This window comes from Equus przewalskii, chromosome 1 (genome assembly GCF_037783145.1).
Source record: "Equus przewalskii isolate Varuska chromosome 1, EquPr2, whole genome shotgun sequence".
Taxonomy (NCBI): domain Eukaryota; kingdom Metazoa; phylum Chordata; class Mammalia; order Perissodactyla; family Equidae; genus Equus; species Equus przewalskii.
The window spans coordinates 99329912-99350165 of NC_091831.1; the positions used below are offsets into that span (position 1 = coordinate 99329912).

Here is a 20254-nt window from a genome sequence, read left to right on the forward strand (position 1 = left end):
AGAGATGGTCTTTGTCTCAGTGAAATGTTCCCTCTCTGCATTCTTAGGAGGACTTGCTATTCTTAACTATATAACATCTTTCTGATAAAAGTTGAATATTAATAGCCAAAGGTTACTGAGTTGGGTTTTCAGTTAATGTATTTTAAAAATCTAATTGACTGTAACATCTGCATTTCATTTGTGGTGTTTTATTTTGAGTGACCTCTGAGCTGGTTTTCCTTAACTTTCTTTTCCCACAGTGTCTAGGACTAGGTTACTGAGCCATGTTTGTTACAACCAATCACATAATTGTGTAAATCTTTTCCTCTTTTTTATATAGATAAACACATTTTCTGTAGGGCACAAAACTAACAGCAATAGGAATAGTTTGCCATTTTGCTTAATTTTGGGGAAAAAGAGCTGTTCACATGTCTCTGTAAACTCTCCCTGGCCCAGATCTGTTAGCAGAGCACTGTTGGCTCATAACCGAACATGCTCTTTGATGAGTCTAAAATGGAATAGATTGGTAGTAATCATCTCTAGTGGTGCACTAAATGTTGTGGCATTTTCGTTTGATATTCTAGATCTGCAGTATCCAGTATGGTCACCTCTAGATAGGTGGCTTTTAAAATTTATATTTAAGTAAAATGAGAAATTCCATTCCTTAGTCACAGTAGCCACATTTCAGGGGCTAAGTGGTCACCTGTGGCTGCTGGCTCCTCTTTTGGACATTGCAGCTGCAGAACATTTCCGTTGTCATCACAGAAAATTTTACTGGACTGCTCTCTTTTAGAAGTCAAGCTGAGAAGTATTTCCTGGTGTTAGAGATAACTCAGTAGTAATCGACAGACATTAATTTTCAGAGCAAAACAAGAGTGAGCACCACCAGACAAATGCTTAGGTTTCTTTTCGGTCTAAAAGCTCATATTAATAATGTTATATCAAGTAGATTGTTGAACCAGGGGATAACGTTGTCCCTAAGAACTGTGAATTAAAGTCTGTAATCATTTTTCCCCCCTCACACACTGAAGGCAAGTAGCGGCTCTGAGAGTGGGAGCCCAAAAAGAAGAGGCCAGAGGCAGCTGAAAAAACAGTAAGTCTTCCATGGGGGAAATTACTTAATGTAGTATTTTCAAACATGTCCGCATTTCTGGGACTGCCTTCGTTGTGTCCTCAGTCTACCCCGGGTCCCAGAGTCTGCTTCTGTCTCTTACTGTCTTGGGTTATTGTCTGTCTTGACCTGCAGCAGCAGCAGCAGCAATGGAAGCCCAAGACTCTCAGTTTTACACATCTAGGTGTTCCATATGTGCTGGGACTACTTTGTGGAGTAGACCCCAGCTTATTTCATCTGATAAGCCCAGTTATTTTTTTCTTAAAAATGTGCGCAAAACCAAGTATTTGGTATTCTATCCTAGTTAAGCAAGAAACAGATTTAGATTTACCATTTTTCATCTTCATTTGTTCTTTGTGTTGGCATGGCAAAATTATATTGGTTGGACGTACATTTTAGTGTGAAATTTCACATTATTGTTTCTGTATAATTTTAATATTGCACTTCATGAGCCAGAAAATTTTCGTTCTTGGGCTTAATGTGAAATTCCTTTATGACATAGATTATACATTCATTTTTAAATTTATTTTAAAAATTCTACTTATGGTGAATAAATGCTTGATTTTTCTTTTAAATAAATAATTAAAAAATCTTTTTTGGAGGGGTGTGGATCCCTTTGACAATCTGAATTCTATAGCCTGTATGCTGAGAAAAATGTAGATATCAAAACTTGGCACACAAATCAGGGGGTTCTTATGGTAAACCATTGTCCATGGCCCCTATTGAAAGCCCCAGTTACATATTTGCTGTTCCCAAATATTAATAATCTTTAGTAAGTATTTGGCCTAAGGTAAAGTAATTTGAGTTTTTTAAACCCATTTCTTCATCTCCAAAGTAGAGTAATTCTTATTCTGCCGACCTAGTAGAGTTATTAGAAACTATGCTAAGAAAAGTCAGGTATTTAATATTGCCCTTCCCAGAGCACATACAGTTTTCATTTGTGTGTTAAATATTTAGTTAGAGGTAGAGAAATAATAAGTGTATGTAAGCCTGCACTTCTTGGCATCTTAGAAGACTTTTGTGCCATGGACCTGCTTGGGGGACTCTGTGCTCTGTTTGCCTTTTGGGAAGTCCATGCTTCTGCTCCTTCCTTTACTGTCTGACTGCTGCTGGTCTCTTATCTGGGATCTAAAGGGTGCTGTACTTGAAAACTGTGACTTCCCCTTTTAATGGCCTTATCTGGGTATGCAGATTCCTGCAATTTTTCAGCCACCTATAACACATCAGACTTAGTCTTTTGACTGGCTCCTATACTTATTTTCCCTCTCCTGTCAACCCTAAAAGCTCCCCAAAGTGGCCACTCTCAGAGGCTTTCACGGACCTTTATTTCCCCTGAGTAGAACCTCTTAGTTCCTGGTAGGGGAGTGTGTCTTCTGTAATGCTGCTTGCCTCCCCTAGGGGCTCTTCCCTAGGAACTTACCAGGAGCTGAGGTAGTTCCCTCACGCTTCTTTGTTTGGGACTGGGCTAGCCTCCCTTCCTGCCACCCTCTGGGCAGCTGGTGAGTGCTGGGGCTTGGGGGAAGGTCTTCTCCTGAGTCAAGGTAATTATAATTAGTAAGATTAATTAGAGGAGGCCTGCAGCTGCTGAGACTTAAGTTGCAACGCACAGCACTAAAGGGGACCTCTGTGATCTGAGCAAGTGTCGCAGAACCTAGTGTGTGGGCAAGTGAATTTCAGAATTGAGAGAGACTCAGAGGGAGTGGACGCTTTGAAATATTAGCACGGGGAAATCCTTTTCTTTCTTTCTTTTTTTTTTTTTTTTTGAGGAAGATTAGCCCTGAGCTAACTGCTGCCAATCCTCCTCTTTTTGCTGAGGAAGACTGGCCCTGAGCTAACATCCATGTCCATCTTCCTCCACTTACATGTGGGACGCCTGCCGCAACGTGGCTTTTTGCCAAGTGGTGCCATGTCCCAACCTGGGATCCAAACCGGCGAACCCCAGGCCGCCAAAGTGGAACGTGTGAACCTAACTGCTGTGCCACCGGGCCGGCCCTGGAAAATGCTTTTCTGAAACCCTGCAGATTGTACCACAGATTTCAACAGTTTTTAAAAGGAGCTTTTTCCCTAAACTTTTTTTTAAAAATTAACCAAAGCCCCCCAGTACATAGTGGTATATTTTAGTTGTGGGTCCTTCTAGTTGTGGCATGTGGGATGCCACCTCAGTGTGGCCCCATGAGCCGTGCTGTGTCCATGCCCAGGATTTGAACTGGGGAAACCCTGGGCCGCCAAAGCAGAGCACGCAAACTTAACCACTCGGCCCTGGGGCCAGCCCCATATATTTTTTCTTGAACCATTTAAGATTCATACATCATGGCCTTTTAGCCCTAAATACTGAAGTGTTTATTTCCTAAGAATAAGGATGCTCTGTATCGGACGCACAGTACAGTTTTAACCTAAATAGATTTAACATTTTTATCTATCATATTCCCATTTTGTCAATTGACCCAATAGTGTCCTTCCTAACATTTTTCCACCTCCACTACAGCATTCAGTCTAGGGTTAGATATTGTGTTAGTTGTCAGTTTTATTTAATCTAGAGCACTTTCACAGCCTTTCTTTGCTTTTATGACATAGATATTTTTATTTTTTATTTATTTATTTTTTTTGGTGAGGAAGATTGGCCCTGAGCTAACATCTGTTGCCAATCTTCCTCTTTTTGCTTGAAGAAGATTGTCCCTGAGTTAACATCTGTGCCAGTCTTCCTCTGTTCTGCATGTGGGATGCTGCCGCAGCATGAGTGATGTGTAGTTCTGTCCCTGGGATCTGAACCCTTGAACCGGGGCCGCCTAAGTGGAGCACTAGAACTCACCCACTACACCACCAGGCTGGCCTCCATGACATTGATATTTTTGAAGAATACAGTCTTAACAAGGAACTAATTCCCCAGTCATAATGTGAGTTAGTGTTTTAAAAGCTTAGAACAAGTTATACAGCATAACATTCCTCCACAATATTGAAAGACTCTTCAAATTAGTGGGCACCATTGAAAATTGAGAGATGGTGCATAAGAATCTAGATTTCTAACTTCTTTTTGGAAAATCGGTCGTTGCTGATTTTAATAACAGTGGTCTTTGTAATCTTTGATTGGGCCGTGAGTTCTCCATTTGACCCCATATACAGTCCTTAGTTGGCCCCAGTGGGTGTTTGAGATTGTAATCCCTGACTTAAAGTCATGCAAACAAAATTTTTGAGTTTTATTTAACCCCTCATGCTGTTTTGATCATTGAACCCTTTTTCATGCAGTACCTATTAGTGTTATTCAAATTTGTGAAATGTTGTTTAGGATTTCTGCTGACCCATACTGGTCCCAGTAGTGCTTAAAGCAACTCTATAATGGTTCCAGAACCCTTTCTCCCAGCTGGAATTAAAAAAAAATATTTTGACGATAATTTAACCAAAAAGAAGTTTTTCTCCTAGGATCATAGTTATTTCTTCCTTTCCAGTGTTTTGAATTGGGAGTCTGTCCCAAACCTGTGACACGGTGGAGGAGCATCCCTGTTAGCTCCAGATTTCTCTTCTTCATTCGAACTTGCTCCTGAAAGGCATCCTCTCCAGGAAATCAATGAAGTTAAAGCAGCTGTTCCCCTCTTTTCCTGGTCTGCCTTCTAAAGTAGAGGAGAAAGAAATTCCCTTCTTTGGGCTCTTAGAGACAGTCAATAGGAAGCCTCAGGCACTCTTGGCCAGAGTTGAGGCCCATTTTATTTTAGAATGGCTTTCATTCATTCCCTCCTTTACATTTGTTTAGATTTGATTTGTGTGTCTCAGGATTTGTGTCCTGGCAACCACCTTTTCCCAATAAAGGAAGAAAACTGTACCCAGTTAACTTGTATTCTGACTTTTTCATGTCTGTTACATTGCCTTGGGGCCTCAGTGGCCAAATCTTGATATTTTTCTCTCAAGTTCCCAAAATTTTGGCAAAAATTCCATTGATTCTTTCTTAAGTGTAGTCCTTTGATGCCCTCTCAGAGCTGGATCTGGCAATTCAAGTCTCCTTGAACACAGGAAAAAATTTTTGATCACAATCTTGTATTTTGGACTCCTCTTCATTGTAGCCCGACTTAGAATGTATGGCTTAGTCAGGGAAGCTTGCTCATAAAATTTGCCTTATGTAAGAAGCCAATAACCTAGGAATGGATAGCAGTTTCACTTGCCAGAGAACCCTGTCCATCTGCAGGGTCAGGAAGTAACCTTTTTGTAACTGATCCCTCTTTTCTCTTCACCCCTTATACAGAGTTACTTAGTATTGCTGATCCTAACTTACTTTTTTTTTCCTGTTCTTGAAAATTAAAACAAATTTAAAATAATTCAGCCAATTTCAAATACACATTCGCATAAACTCAACTTGGCCTTTTAAAGCCTCCAATTGTTGAAACCCTCCCAGCACATAGGCCTGGCTTCAATTTTTCCTGATTCTTGGGTCTTTAGTGGGTTATGATTGAGAGTAGGAGGGCTGCAGAGTTGACATGTAGCCAAACAGCTTGTTCTCACTGGGCTTCAGTTTCCTTCTCTAGGAGGAAGGCTTGGGACCAGCTGATGTGCTAAGTTTTTTTACGGTCTCATATTAGAAGATTCTGTCTTCCTGGTTGTCCGTAAGTCTATAAATCTGCAATTTAACTGGAAAACTCCAGCCTCAACCTCCATTCTCTCGGTGTTTACTGCCATTTTAGTCTCCTAAAGTTGTAGAAGTGGACCTCATTAGGCTGCCCTGCTTTCGAGTCTCACTTCCTGGTGGAGTTATGTAAATTACATTGCGTAACTATAAGGTCTTCGTCATCTGATCTACTCTCCCTTAGGTCTTAATTGTTTGTGTTCTTCCAAGCTTGTTTCCTGTGAAACCACTTCTCCCCAGTTTGACTGTGTGAAGCCCTTCTGAAGGGTAAACTGTTGTGGGGTTAGTCCAAGGGAGATGGCAGCCTCATGTGCCAATCTCCCAGTTGCTGGAGACATCTTCTTTTCTTCCTTCCTGGCTATCACTTTCTATCCCTTAGATTCTTTACCAAACATTTATTCTTCAAGGCTCTAGGGAAGGAGAATGACAGGTGCCCAGACTATAGTTAGATATAAGGAGGTCTTTGTTTTAAAGAGAGGCTGAAGGATATTAGACAATGCTAATAGGCCGTAATGTCTTACCAGTCTGCTTCCAAAAGCTCCCCTACCTGTCTGACTGATAGCCTGATATGATTCATTTAATAATTTCTTCATTTAACAAAAGGAGTATCTCCATTTACCTGCTTTTCTGCTAAGTTCTGGCACAAAGATGAACAAAATGGCCCTCCCCACAAGGTGTCACCTACTCTTAGGGAAATAAGATATGCAACAAACAGTGCCAGTAGGACTTGAGTCATGTACATAAAAGTGCTTCACTGCTTTTTCATGAAAGGTTTGAAAATTTTTTTCCCCTGGAGTCTCTACTAGTTCAGGTGTAGGGTGGCTCCTGCACCTTTTAGGAAGGTTCTCAGGAATCACCTTTTTGCAACAAGCTTCTGCTGTTTGACCTATCTCTCATGAATATTGATTTGACTTTGCAATTCTGCAACAGTTGTCTTTTGTGAAACCTCTTTTCCTATTTATAGACCCAGAGTCACAGTGGTAATTGTTTTGCTGACAGAGAAACCCCAGGTACTTGCCTGTAAGGTTTTTTTTCCTAGCAATTTCATGCCCAGTGGCTATTATTCTGTCCCTTCCTTCTTGACTACAGGTGGGAAATGAGCTAAGCTCCTGTGACATCTTGTTTGGTCTTCAAGTAAATTTCAAAAACTGTTTGAGGTAGTAGGACACCTATAGGGTATGGCTCTTTCAAGCCTCCTAAGATCTTAAGGAACAAAGGAACACCTACTGTATGTAGTAATTACTAAAAACTACATCTTTAGCTGAACAGATTATTCAGTAGGTGATAGGTTTATCATTAAAAAATAATTTTAGGGATTGTTTCCTTAAATGTGTTCTAAAGATGTTAAAATATCTAGTATAGTAGTTTTCAAAGAAGTCTAACCAGTATGAGCATCATCTTGGATTTGTTAAAATTCAAATTTTCAGGCCTCACATTAAACCTACTGAGTCAGAAATTGTGGCTGTGGCCCAGAAATCTGTTTTAACCAGCCCTGTAGGTGGTTCTGATTCATGTTAAAATTTTAGAACCACTGATCCTAGTATATATTATGGCTTCAATCCTGTCAATGATAGTAAGTCAAAATAGAAGATGAGAGGCTCAACAGCATTTTTTTCCAGAACAAATAGTTTAAAAAATACATTTTAGTTTCCAGTTTCACTTATTTTTATTATCAGAGATAAAATAGGAATAGATATTACATAGTCCAGGAAGGAACGCAACCAAAATTTAAATGGAGCTTTTTTAGCATAATATCTAAAATATACATGATCTGCCTTTTGGATAATCAGATCAAAATTAGATTTGTCAGATTCTTCAAGCTAAACAATCTTGAATTCTCTTAGAAAAAAATCATTTTGCTTTGCTTTTGATCACAGAGAAAAATGGAAACGGGAGGCCTCAGAAGATGAACAGGAACAAGGCACCAGTGCAGAGAGTGAACCAGAGCAAAAAAAAGTGAAAGCCAGAAGACCTGTCCCCAGAAGGTGCAGCATTTGCTTGAACATCTCTGCTTCTGGTTGAGCTTAATTTGTGTTAGATTGAGGAAGATGATGCAGTGCTAGAAGGAGAGCCTTAATTGATGTTATACAATATGTTGTGATTCTGGGTTTTGAACATCTTTGGTTCACTTTTTGCCAGCCTACATTGTTAACAAGTGATTAGATGACTGAACTACTTATATTGATTGTGGGTGTTTGCATGGCATGTAGCTCAGAATGAATCTTACTGTTTTTTACTCCATGGCAGACTAGTTATGAGGGGCGAACGTATCATGCGCTTTTAAAAAAGCTCCCTATGGGCCAGCCCGGTGGCATGTTGGTTGGGTTTGCGTGCCCTGCTTTGGTGGCCAGGGATTCACAGGTTCAGATCCCGGGCATGGACTACTTTTCGAGCCATGTTGTGGCAGCGTCCTGTATACAAAATATGGAGGAGGATTGGTGCAGTTGTTATTTCAGGGACAGTCTTCCTCAGGCAAGGAGAGGAAGATTGGTGACGGATGTTAGCTCAGGGACAATCGTCCACCAAAAAAAAGCTCCCTGTGTATTTGACTAGTGTATAGCTTCTTTTTGGGAGAACTGATTCTTAGGTTTATAACGTGTTTGGCTGGTTGAAAGCATACTTCACTGTTTATTACCTTGTTTATGTAATCTATATAACATTAAGGAGAGAATCTGATTGTGCAGAGAACGAAGTAGGCTGAGATGGCAGGAAACTTTGGAATTTTTGACCAGACAGATGGCAACATAAGGTACTGGTGATGGAGAAAGGCAGGAGGCAGAGAGGCCCCAGGAAAATTTACCTCCTTGCAGTATTGCTTAGGATGGGGTTGGCAAGCCATTGTCTTTCGGCAAATCCCACTTACCACCTATTTTTGTATGACCGTGAGCTAAGTATAGCTTTTATAAAGGAACATTTATAGTTTGATAATAGGGAAACACTGAATTTGAACCCCACTTAAGTGAAATGTTACCCCTTCAAAAAGAATTCTCTTCTTCTTATTAGGAGATACGTATCACAAAAAATGTACTCGCTTATTATTTTATTTTGATTTCGTCAATAAGATAGCATCTCATCTCATTATATAAGTACCTGTGTAGTGGCTTCAGTTTTGCTTCTTGTCCAGCAAAGCCTAAAATATTTACACTCTGGCCATTTACAGAAAATGTTTGCTTACCCCTGGCTTCAGACATTGTGTCTTACTCCCAGCCCCTCATCCCAGCGAGGAAATTCTTCATCAACTGAGTTTTGTCTCCTTCTGAGTTTAAGCTCTCAGGACTGGAATGTCACTCCAGTTCTGTCTTCTAGATTTTACCCATCAGTTATTGAATCTCTAATCATCCATCTGTGTAGTGTAGGTGACGGTAGGTAGGAGAGAAACAGATAGATGTGATTGTGAGTTCCTGTCTCCCTCTTCTCTTTTCACCTTTTTATCACTGATAAAAGAGTATTTGGGGATTTCTTTATGAGAGCTCCTAGATGGTGGCTCTCAGTCGTGACTGTGAGGGGAGTCTCGAGGGGCCGTCTGAGCCCTCGGTCTGCGGCAGCGTGCAGTCTCGGTAGTCTTCCAGGGATACTTTACGCACACATAATAGAAATATGTGTGGAGGTATTTCTTGTCCTTTTATTCCCTTTATGCAGTTGGTAGCATTCCATGCATCTTATTTGCATTTTTCTTTCAGTATCTTGGAAATCTTTGCATATCAGTATGTGGAAAACACCTTTTTTCTTTTTTTTATGGCTACATAGTATTCTGTTTATTGAACTAGTTCCCAGTTGATGAACATTTAGGGTTTTTCTGATCTTTTGTTATTGTAAATAATACTACACTGAATACCTTATCATCCCTGTCTTGGTGTATATCTGTAAGATCAATTCTTAGAAGTAAAGTTGTTCTATTTGTAAGTTTGATAGATATTTCCAAATTGCCTGCCAGATTGGTACCATCAGCAACATATTGTATGTGTATTTTTATGTCAGGTGATCTTGAGGAACAGTTGAGAACCATTGCCTCAGAACCCACTGTTTCTCCTATAAATGATTATTATCAACATTAGAATCTCTTTGATGATCAAAATGCAGATTTCTACTAAATTAGGATCTCAGGGAATGAGACTCAGGAATATACATCTCTAACATTCCCCTGGTGAATCCTATTGAATGGAACCCCTGTTCTGGGAAATACTATTATATAGATTTGATGTTGACACCAAATGATAAAGTAAAAACTTTGCCCTTTTTCCTCTTCTCGTTTTAGAACAGCGCCCAAGCCTCGTGTTAAAAAGCAACCTAAGACTCAGCGTGGAAAGAGAAAAAAGCAAGATTCCTCTGATGATGATGATGAAGATGATGAAGCTCCCAAAAGGCAGACTCGTCGCAGAGCGGCTAAAAATGTTAGGTAGGTTATGCCCCAGAAGCTTTTCATCAGTTGTGAGAGTGATAGTGTAGTTACCTAGAACTTGGTTCTGATCCATCCAGGGTTGTGCATTTCATATGTGAAAATAATGAATGACCTGTGGAAGCTCTAGATATAGGACTTTGGTCTATCCAGCTAGTTCCCAGCCATTCAAGTCAACCTTTCTGGGCCCCAGACCTCATGGAGCGGAGATAAGCCGTCCCCAGTATTCTGAATCTGAAATTCTGACCCACAGAATTATGAACAAATAAAATGATGGTTTTTTGTTGTTTTATTTTTAAGTCTGTGTCCTGAGGTTCTATTCGGAAGTCTGGTCAGTGTTCTTGCAAGAAGAATGGTTATCAGGCAACGGAAATATGGAAAGAGTAGCATAGTTCATTTCAAGCCTTCATTCCTATAAAGAGAATTGCTTCAAGTTCACATCCTGTCAAAGTGGCTTAGTGACGTTATCTTCATTTTACAACATCGTTTTTCAGGAAAGATGTTTGGATTGTATTCTCACTTCTGAATTGCTCTTTGAATCAGACAAATTCTTCCCACGTTCAGCTTATGTATTGATATTTGGGTATAATAATTTTTTCAAGCTTCCTAATAAGATATGAAGCATTAGTAGAAAATCAAATAAAGGAATAGATAATGCCAACATTAATATTTTGCTTTCTATAATTCAAAGGGCATTTAATTTTCTATTGGGGCATGCGCGAGTTTCTTTCCGTCTACTTAGAGATGGTGAAACTGAGTCCTAGAGATAGTAATTACCTGTCCAATGCATCCAGTTAATAATTCCAAAGCTAGGACTAGGCTTTGAGTGTTCTGATGTGTAGCTTAGCACTTTTTCTTCCTGCAACTATATTGAATCCTGGATTATGTTTTCTCTTGTGTGACTCCCAAACCGTTTGTTGTTAATATACGGTGGAAGGTTACATTTTAATGTCTTATTACCAGGAAATATGTTTATTGAAGTTCTCAACAGTTTGAGAATTCTTAAATATCATATTTTTATTATTGGGAGACAAAAATACAGGGTTGAAACGTTTATTTAATCTTAGAAGTATTCTCTTTTGCTAGTGAAAATAGCAGTTTTTTTGATTCATTATGCATTTTCTTTCTTTGTGTTTATTTTCTTATTTACATAGTAATGATTTCATATTAAAAAATGAAAACATGTGTCCTTGTAGTTTTCTGTATTTTGCTTACACAGATTACTACAAATAGAGTGATTTTCTGTCTAATGTGAGTTAGCTTTTCTGCAGTTGTCTATGAACATGCACCAGTACTTTAGGAAGAGAAATGAACTCCGTGCCCAGTGATTTTGTGGCTGATCTGTAAAATACCATGTTGGAGCTAAAATGGTCTGGTTCCTTATTCTGATGATGTTATGTATGGTGGTGTTTAATTCTGAAAAAACAGTTTCTTATTTATTCGGCATTATTCCTCACGCAGTTACAAAGAAGATGATGACTTTGAGACTGACTCAGATGACCTCATTGAAATGACTGGAGAAGGAGTTGATGAACAGCAGGATAATAGTGAAACTATTGAAAAGGTCTTAGATTCAAGGCTGGGAAAGAAAGGAGGTATGCATCTTTGGGAATCAAATTACTTCTTATATCTGCTCAATAAGGCCCAAATTTTATGTGTTCTAACTCTGAAGTGATAAGTTTGTGTCCATGCCCATATTTGTTGTGAAATGTGGAAGACTTTTTGACCCAATCTTCATGTTTCAGAGCTGAGGATATAGGAATGTATCCACCATGTCTTTGAGATTTTAAAATTACCTGAGTAAAGATAAATGTTCATGGTTTAAAAAGCAGTAACGTAGCAGAGACGCTTGCTTATTAACATTAAGCAAATCTACTTTTAATTAGTTGTTTCTGAATCTCCTTGTAAAAAGTATCAAATTGATTGAATACATATTTAGACAATAGTGAAGATTTTTTTATATCCAAATTGAGATATCTCATAATTCAGTTGCTTTAAAGTAACTTTTCTATAAATGAAATATCAAAATTAATGCCTAATTCCTTTCTCTTTGTCCTTTTTTCCATCTGGGCTCACTTGAGGTTAAGAGAGTTAATAGAGAACTTTGGGTGGATGATAATTGGGGAGGAGATTTTTATTTTCTTACCTTATTCTTAATATTCCTAGAAAGACAGGTTTGTTTTCTGAGTTAGTAGAGATCTAAACACAAAGATGTCGCTGTTCCGTTTTTATTGTGTTTAGACACAAAGATTTCCTTAATTTCACCTGCAAATTTTGGAATATGTTTTAAAGTGTAAAAATTGGGTTTGCGTTTTGAAAATATTTGAAATTATTGATTTTGTTCATCGTGTATTTGTGCGTTTCTGCTTATTTCAAGTCAAAATATTTTGATGCTTTATCCAAAAGGGACTCTTTAGACAATTACTCACTTGGGAAGCTTTTCAATGTCTGGTTTAATACACTTTTTAAAGTTTAAGTGAATCTTTTTGCAGCTACTGGAGCTTCTACTACTGTATATGCGATTGAAGCTAATGGAGACCCTAGTGGTGACTTTGACACTGAAAAGGATGAAGGCGAAGTCCAGTACCTCATCAAGTGGAAGGGTTGGTCTTACATCCATAGCACGTGGGAGAGTGAAGAGTCCTTACAGCAGCAGAAAGTGAAAGGCCTAAAAAAGCTAGAGAATTTCAAGAAGAAGGAAGATGAAATCAAGCAATGGTATGTTTTCCATCATGGATTAAAGAAATATATTTGCAGCCTGAGGGAAGGGAGGGTTTTTAAAAATAATGCATGGAGAATATAGCTATTTAGGATCTCAAATTTTGCCTTGATCATCTGAACATGGAGCCAGCCACAATTCCATTTTATAAAATTGTCACTGAAGACACTATATATTTTTGTTTATGGCCACCAAGTTTATAGAGTTTAATAGTAACTAGCTTATGGTGCATTTTTCAGACATGATCCCCTTAGTCTTCGCCATAATTAGCCTATTAGATTTGTACCCTTGTACAAAATGTCTAAGTGGGAAGAGCGAGGTATGGAGCAGCTCTGCAGGTGGACCTCGGATTGGGATTCTGGCAGCCCGAGTCCAGAGCTCATGTTCTTGAGCCCCTTGTTATTTTCCTGTGGTTATGCTGGGGTAGCTTAGATGTCAGGAGTTAATATTCTAGAACTCTCTGGGTTATGATACACTTAAAACTAATCTTGGTTTTACGTAATTTGCAGAAATGATGTGATGGAAACGATTAGATAACTTCTGAAACTGATAGCCCACTGTGTTTTTAGTTTGCTTACAGCTTTGAACGTGTGAGGTTGCATAGGAGAAATCTGTGGGGGTACAGCACACACAAACCTAAACTGACTCTTATTAGTCGTAGCTGAGGACATACCTGTCTGTAGTATGATGTGGTCAGGTTAGTTTGTCTTAGGAATAGTGAGAGATGGGTTCTAATTCCCATTTTACCACTATGGAAAATGTGCTACTTCAGTAAATCACATATTTTTCCTTTGAGTGAAAACAAAAATAAACATCCCTAAGATAGGGGTAGATTGTAAAGCAATTAGAAATTTAAAACCCTCACAAGTATAGTAATATTGATTTCAAGTTGCTCCTGTTGTCCTTTTCTAGAGTTTTGGTGCTGAGAATAACTAGTTTTCCCAAAAAGCCACATTTAATCATTCCTAAAGCACATCCATATATGAAAAAAGGCATGTTTTCTTTTAAAGCTGGAAGACGATTGTATTGTCCTGGTCTGTTTAGATATATGAATTTATCACACAAAATAGTTATTTTTAGGGCCGGCCCGGTGGCGCAGCGGTTAAGTGCGCACATTCTGTTTCTGCGGCCCAGGGTTCGCCGATTTGGATCCTGGGTGTGGACGTGGCACCACGTGGCAAGCCATGCTGTGGTAGACATCCCACATATAAAGTAGAGGAAGATGGGCACAGATGTTAGCTCAGGGCCAGTCTTCCTCAGCATAAAGAGGAGGATTGGCAGCAGATGTTAGCTCAGCACTGATCTTCCTCAAAAATAAAAGTTATTTTTAGTTTTCTTTACTTTGTAAATAGGCCACATCAGAGCGGAGAATGACTGGTGTGTCCTATGAATGTAAGGTTTTCAGTGTTTTCTGAAAGTGTATGTTGTTTTGTAAAATCTCTGGCCTAGTTGCTAGTAGAAGATTACTAAAGGCACAGGTGGAAGTAAAGACTAAGTTTCCTTTCCTGCCTTTGACTTTGCTTTGATAGATGTGTATGGATCCCCCAAATCTAATTAGTATGTACTTTTTCTGTCTTCTGTCCAGGTTAGGGAAGGTTTCTCCCGAAGATGTGGAGTATTTTAACTGCCAACAAGAGCTGGCCTCAGAGTTGAACAAACAGTACCAGATAGTAGAAAGAGTGATAGGTAAGTATGTGGAAACTTATTTTAGCAGGGTTTGGGCTCCAGGAACAAGGGCTTTTGCTTTTGGGAGTAACGTAAATTAAAACATGCATTTTGTAGGTTTACTTTTTGAGAATAGACAGATACCTAGGTTTGTTTTGAAGGAAAAGCTAACAAGATTTGCTGGTAAATTTGGATGTAGGGGATGAGAGAAAGAGGGGTCAAGGATGATGCCCCGATTTTTGACTTGAGCAAATAGGAGAATAGAGGTACCCTTTACTGAAATGGAAAGATAAAAGGGAAGAGCTGATTTTTGGAGAGGAAATCAACAGGTTAGTTTGATATTTGTAAGTCTGATGTACTTCTTTGTCATTTAAGCGGAGAGTATTGTGAAGGGTATAGCATATGTGAGCCTGGAGTTTACAACTGTTAGTCTGGGCTGGTGATTTAAATTTGGGAATTTATCCGTATATATAGATAGTATTTAAATCCTATAGATAGTATTTAAAGATTTAATGACGTCATTAGAAATAGCATATGTGGTGAGAATGAGAAGTCTGAGAGCATTCCAGTTTTTGAAAGTCAGGAAGAAACCAGCAAAGGAGACTAAGAAACAACAGCCAGTGAGATAGGAGGAAAGCCGAGAGAGTGGAGTGTGGAAGCCGAGTGATTCACATGGCTCGGGGAGGAGGAAGTGCTCCCAGTCTAATATGGTGAAGGCTGAGACTTCATCCTTGATTTTGGTGATAGTTATGGCACTGGTGAAATGGATCCATGGAGGGGTGGGTATGCACGCCTGATTGGGGTGGCTTCAAGAGAGAACAGGCGGGGACAGTGAGTAAACACAGCTCTCTTGGAGAGTTTTGTTATAAAGGGGAACAGACAAATGGGGCAATTGCTAGACAGGGCTGTGAAAACAAGACTGTTTTTCCTTTTCTTTTTTTTAAGTTGTGAGATAGTAGAGTATACTTGTATTCTTATTCATAGGACTTAAAATGTCATTCTTTTCTTGATTATAGTAATAACTTTTCTATCTTATTTTCCATACGTTTAGCTGTGAAGACAAGCAAATCTACACTGGGTCAAACAGATTTTCCAGGTGAGTAAGAGACCTTGTTTATTGATCACTGTTGTTTAGTGTTTATCGGCAGTTCATGTTTTGCAGCGTATTTATGGTTTTACCTCATGGTGTTTCGTTGGTTATATGTAGAACAGAATGTCATACCCCTGCTGTAACTGACAGTTGCTGACCTGTGAATCTTTATATATGAAACAGCTCACAGTCGGAAGCCGGCCCCTTCAAATGAACCTGAATATCTATGCAAATGGATGGGACTACCCTATTCAGAGTGCAGCTGGGAAGATGAAGCCTTGATTGGAAAGAAATTCCAGAGCTGCATCGACAGCTTCCATAATCGGAACAACTCGAAAACCATCCCAACAAGAGAATGCAAGGTGTGGTGATTGCTGACTTGTTTTTTCAGGGAAGTATGTGTTGATACAAAGAGTTGGTCACATAGATATTGGAAAGAGAAAAATATTACAAAAGTAAATGATAATTCCCATTTTGAAGTGAAAGAAGATGACTTAACCTTGACATCAAAGAAAAATAAGTATAAAACAAAAGGAGAGAATGAGTCGTATAATGGCTTTGCTGACTTTAATCTTATAATTTACAGAATTAGATATGTCTAATTAGAGATAGTGTGGAGGATACTTGAAAGAATTCGAAAACTTTAAGAGAATTGACAGGAAAGGGGAGCGTCTCTGAATTCTAAGTTAGAAACTAAATGTATAGGCTTTTTTATTTGCTAGATTGGTTGTACAAATCCTTTTCCTTCATTAGAATTCATTCCATGTGTAGAGTGGTGTGCTTGGGTCCTGGGTAATAGAAGTACCTGTAAGACATGGCCTCTGTCGCTGAGAAGGTGACATTCAGTTGATGGCACCAAGCTTGTATCTGTGAAAAGCAGTGTGTAATGGAGGGTTGATGAGTGTGATAAAGAATATGTGCTCAGAGAAGGACAGAGGTAGACTTTGCTGAGCTCCAGTAATCCTTGAGGGGGTTTTAAGAACTACCCTGGTCCTTGAAGAATGGATCAGTGCTGGATAGACAGACAAGAGGGGGCCCAGGTTATTGCCCTCCCATGAAAGATATTAAGTTAAAGATGTTCTTAAACTGTAATAGGAGGACTACTAGGCCTAGCTGGCAGAGATGGGGAGGTGAACCTGGCGAGTACACTTAGGTCAAAGTGTGCAGGTCTTGAGCACCTTGGAGATGTTTGAGTTTACCCTATGGGTGTGGATATGCCCACCCTGCTGAGTAGAGCAGCGGGATGGGAACAGTGTTCATTTAGAAAGCTTCGTCTAATGGCAGTATATGGGAGACTCTGGAGTAAGCAGTTATCTAGCCAAGAAAATGTCATAGGGGTCCTGAAGGAAGAATTAATGTGAGGGCAAGGGAGGCAGCCGTGGGGTCAGATGGGAGAAGCATTATGGGAGAGACTTGGCAGAAGTGGACAGCCGGTTTTTGGTGGGTGAGGGTGAGGAGTCAGATTCTGTTTACTGCCAGGTGCTCACGGAGGAGAGCTGAAACTGTCAATAATTACGTTATCAAATACACTATTAGGATGATACTTATCATAAGAGGGCACTAATTCCATAGAGCGCTAAACTTCAGAGAAATGCTCCCCGAAAAAAGATTTTTGTGGCCAAATAACTTTGGGAAGCATTCCTGAATGAATTTGTCCTATAAATTCACAAGCATGTTAGACTTTGAAAAGTCATGAGTAATGAAATTTATATAACTTTTTAATCCATTGTTTCCCAAACTGATTTGGCCACAGAATCCACATTTTGTGCAAACCGTAGAGACATGGCCTTAGACTGCTATTCTTCACACCTTTGGAGGTGAAAACAGCATCCTTTCCTTCAGAAAACCAAACTCACACAGTTGGGGGTTCAAGGTAGGTGGGCTGCATTTCAGAATTTACAAAAGCTATTATGGTAAAGTTCTGCTGCATTTAGCATATACGGACTTTCCCAGAAGCGTTGGTTTGTACTCTGTAGGATAAGGTCACATAAAGATGAAAATAGGACTCTGCCATACAGTAGAGACGATATAAGACAAATGCTGCTTAGTGATGTTCACAAACTTCCTTAGGAAAGGAGCAAGTTAACTACAAAATATTTTGGGATGCAATCTGGCTTTGGGAATATAGAAAACGGTGAAAGGATTTGTGGCAGGATGGCCGGGGTTGGTGTTTAGATGTGAAATGTAAGTTTTTATTTAAATGTAATCTGCTTTGGAGCAGATCACCTAAATCATGGCTGTCTTTTTAAGGCAGGAATAGGAAGAAAGTCTTCTTCAGACCTGAGCTTAATTTTTGTTTTTCAGGCCCTGAAGCAGAGACCACGATTCGTGGCTTTAAAGAAACAGCCGGCATATTTAGGAGGGGAGAATCTGGAGCTCCGTGATTATCAGCTAGAAGGTCTCAACTGGCTTGCTCATTCCTGGTGCAAGTAGGTAGAAAAATATGTTGGAAATTTTCATTACTGTTTCTGGCTTCTTTATTGTTAGATGCAAAGAGTTACTTCTTTCTATTGTGTATTATAGAAATAAAGTTACGTGGTTGAGAGAAAACTCTTGTGAGAGTTTTTATGTATGTGCAATACTGTTTTAATCTGAAGTAAAGAGTACTTTGTTATTTAGTTATTTGGGGGTAATTTGTCATAGCCAGAGACCTATGTTGTAATATGTTTTTCAGGAGTATAAATAGCAAGATAATTTGCCCAGATCTTTTTGGTGTGAAAGGAGTTACTCTCAGAAGAAAGAAGAAAATGTCTGTTTTCCATGCATTTTCTGTCTAGGCCCAGGACGCCTTTCACTTAATTTCTTGTACTGCTGCTGAAGAGTAGTACAATTTCCTCCCTGCTCTCCCCGCCCCCACCTGAGATTGCTGTACAGGCTGTCCCATTTAGAGGAAGGTCTCTGATGGCTGAGCCTATGAAATTATCTTTGCTTTTTGTAATAAGACCACTTTAATCATGGGAAAAAAAGAAAGATGAGACAGTGATAGCACTTGAGGTTTAAAGGTATTTTGAGGCAGCATTCATAACTTTTATTCACCAAGTCCAATTGCAAATTCAAGTAATCTCTGATTACTATGCATTAGGGCCCCATCTAAGCGTTGAGAATTTAACACTGAACCAAGACAGGCGTGATTTCCCTCCTCCCAGACCGGACCCGGTGAGAAGTACCTTGAATGCCTATCTACAGATTCCGTCCTCCACACACACACTCTTAATTTCTTCACTGTTAATTTGTTCAGTAAAGCAAAAATTCTTATTTCACAATTAAACTACAGCCTGAAAATAAAAACACTTGAGCTTCTTTTCTTAATGCTGAAAAGATGGTTTCTAGTTAAAAGAGAGACAGTTATGATGACTGTTTTCCGGTTGAACCACCTGCTTTGTGTTTGTCCCGTAAAATCTAATACAGTATTCAACATTCAGTTATGAACATTAAAGTTCTTGAATAGATCAGTTTGTATGACTGAGAATGATATACCTATTCTAAGTTGCTTGAAAACTAGTTTGGTTTGAGAAAATTGTGAGACCTAATCTTCCTTAAAGATAGTTTATAAAGCTAGGTGGAACCTTAAGAATTTGTGTAATTTAACCCTCTTATTTTACAGTTGAGGACTCTTAGGAACAAAGATGTCATATGTCTTGTCCACAGTCATAGTGTGTTTCATGTAGAGTCCTTGGCCAGCATTTTTTACTTTAAACTGACCAATTCCCAATTAACCGAAAAGGACCCAGGCAGCTGTTAGGGCCTGCTCACAGGAACCTTACACTGAGTAACGTGCTATCTCAGAAAAACAGGCACATCGGTTCAGATCTGCTTTAGTGTGTGTATATGGACAGTGGCAGTTTGCTAGGGAGAGGAAATGTTGGAGAAAATTAGTCCTGTTTCCTCCCCTGTAGTGTGGAAAGGTGAGAGAAATAGGAGGGTAATTACTCAAAGGAGTAACGCTGTATCTGAACAGTACCTAAAATTAGGTGTACTTGAGATTTATAGAGCGTGGCCCCCTCATTCTCTCTTCCCCCAGTATATTCTGCTTTGTTCTTTTCTGTAGTTTTTCCCTAAAACTTGCCATTCTGTGGAATGTAGCATGTATTTTTAAAAGTTTAGTCTCTTGGTGAATTAAATGTCTTACTTTTCTAATCAATTAAGCTGTTTTTCACTTATATATTACTTTTAGTTCTCTCTGGTTCACTGATTAAGCATATATTATGTATGTGTAAACCTTCAGTGAGCTGATTTTTCAAGAACCTTTTAATGTTTGCAAACTTAGATCATACGTGTATTCCTAATTTCCTGCCACATGGGCTATTTTGTATTTCCTGAACCTACTTCTCTAATTCTGGACATTTCTTCAAGTTTTTTCCTTATGTCTGGATAATCCTTTCCTATTAGTATCCTGTTGAAGTCCAGCCCATCTCCTAGAGCAGTGTTTCTTAAAGGCATACACCTGCATCAGAATATTCACAAGTGCTTGTTAAGATTCCTGAGGCCTTTCCCAGATTTTCTGATTCCATAGGTCCAGGGTGGGGTCCAGAAATCTGATCTGCAGCCTACCCCTGCCATAGTATATTTAAAACAAGCTCCATGCACCTGCAGCCTGTGGGTCTAAGGAGTAGTGTGTGTAGCACTGAACAGCCCAGGGGCATGCAGTGGAGTGGGCAGGTAATTGGAACAAAGGCACCTGACCG

The 20254-nt window shown here is 39.2% G+C and overlaps 1 protein-coding gene across 13 annotated transcripts in view; it reads left to right on the forward strand.

The window, feature by feature from the left end:
• CHD2 (chromodomain helicase DNA binding protein 2) overlaps positions 1-20254 on the forward strand; it is a 112557-nt gene that overhangs the window by 22983 nt on the left and 69320 nt on the right. For 6 of the 13 annotated variants that reach the window (XM_070618711.1, XM_070618742.1, XM_070618702.1 and 3 more), the window contains 9 exons: positions 1011-1072; positions 7577-7684; positions 9955-10095; positions 11557-11690; positions 12588-12813; positions 14400-14500; positions 15531-15575; positions 15753-15931; positions 17874-17998. In XM_070618711.1, the coding sequence (XP_070474812.1) occupies positions 1011-1072; positions 7577-7684; positions 9955-10095; positions 11557-11690; positions 12588-12813; positions 14400-14500; positions 15531-15575; positions 15753-15931; positions 17874-17998 (1121 nt within the window). Of the gene's footprint in view, positions 1-1010; positions 1073-7576; positions 7685-9954; positions 10096-11556; positions 11691-12587; positions 12814-14399; positions 14501-15530; positions 15576-15752; positions 15932-17873; positions 18003-20254 lie in introns of those variants that run through there. The other 7 variants (XM_070618731.1, XM_070618777.1, XM_070618798.1 and 4 more) reach the window with 2 other exon arrangements.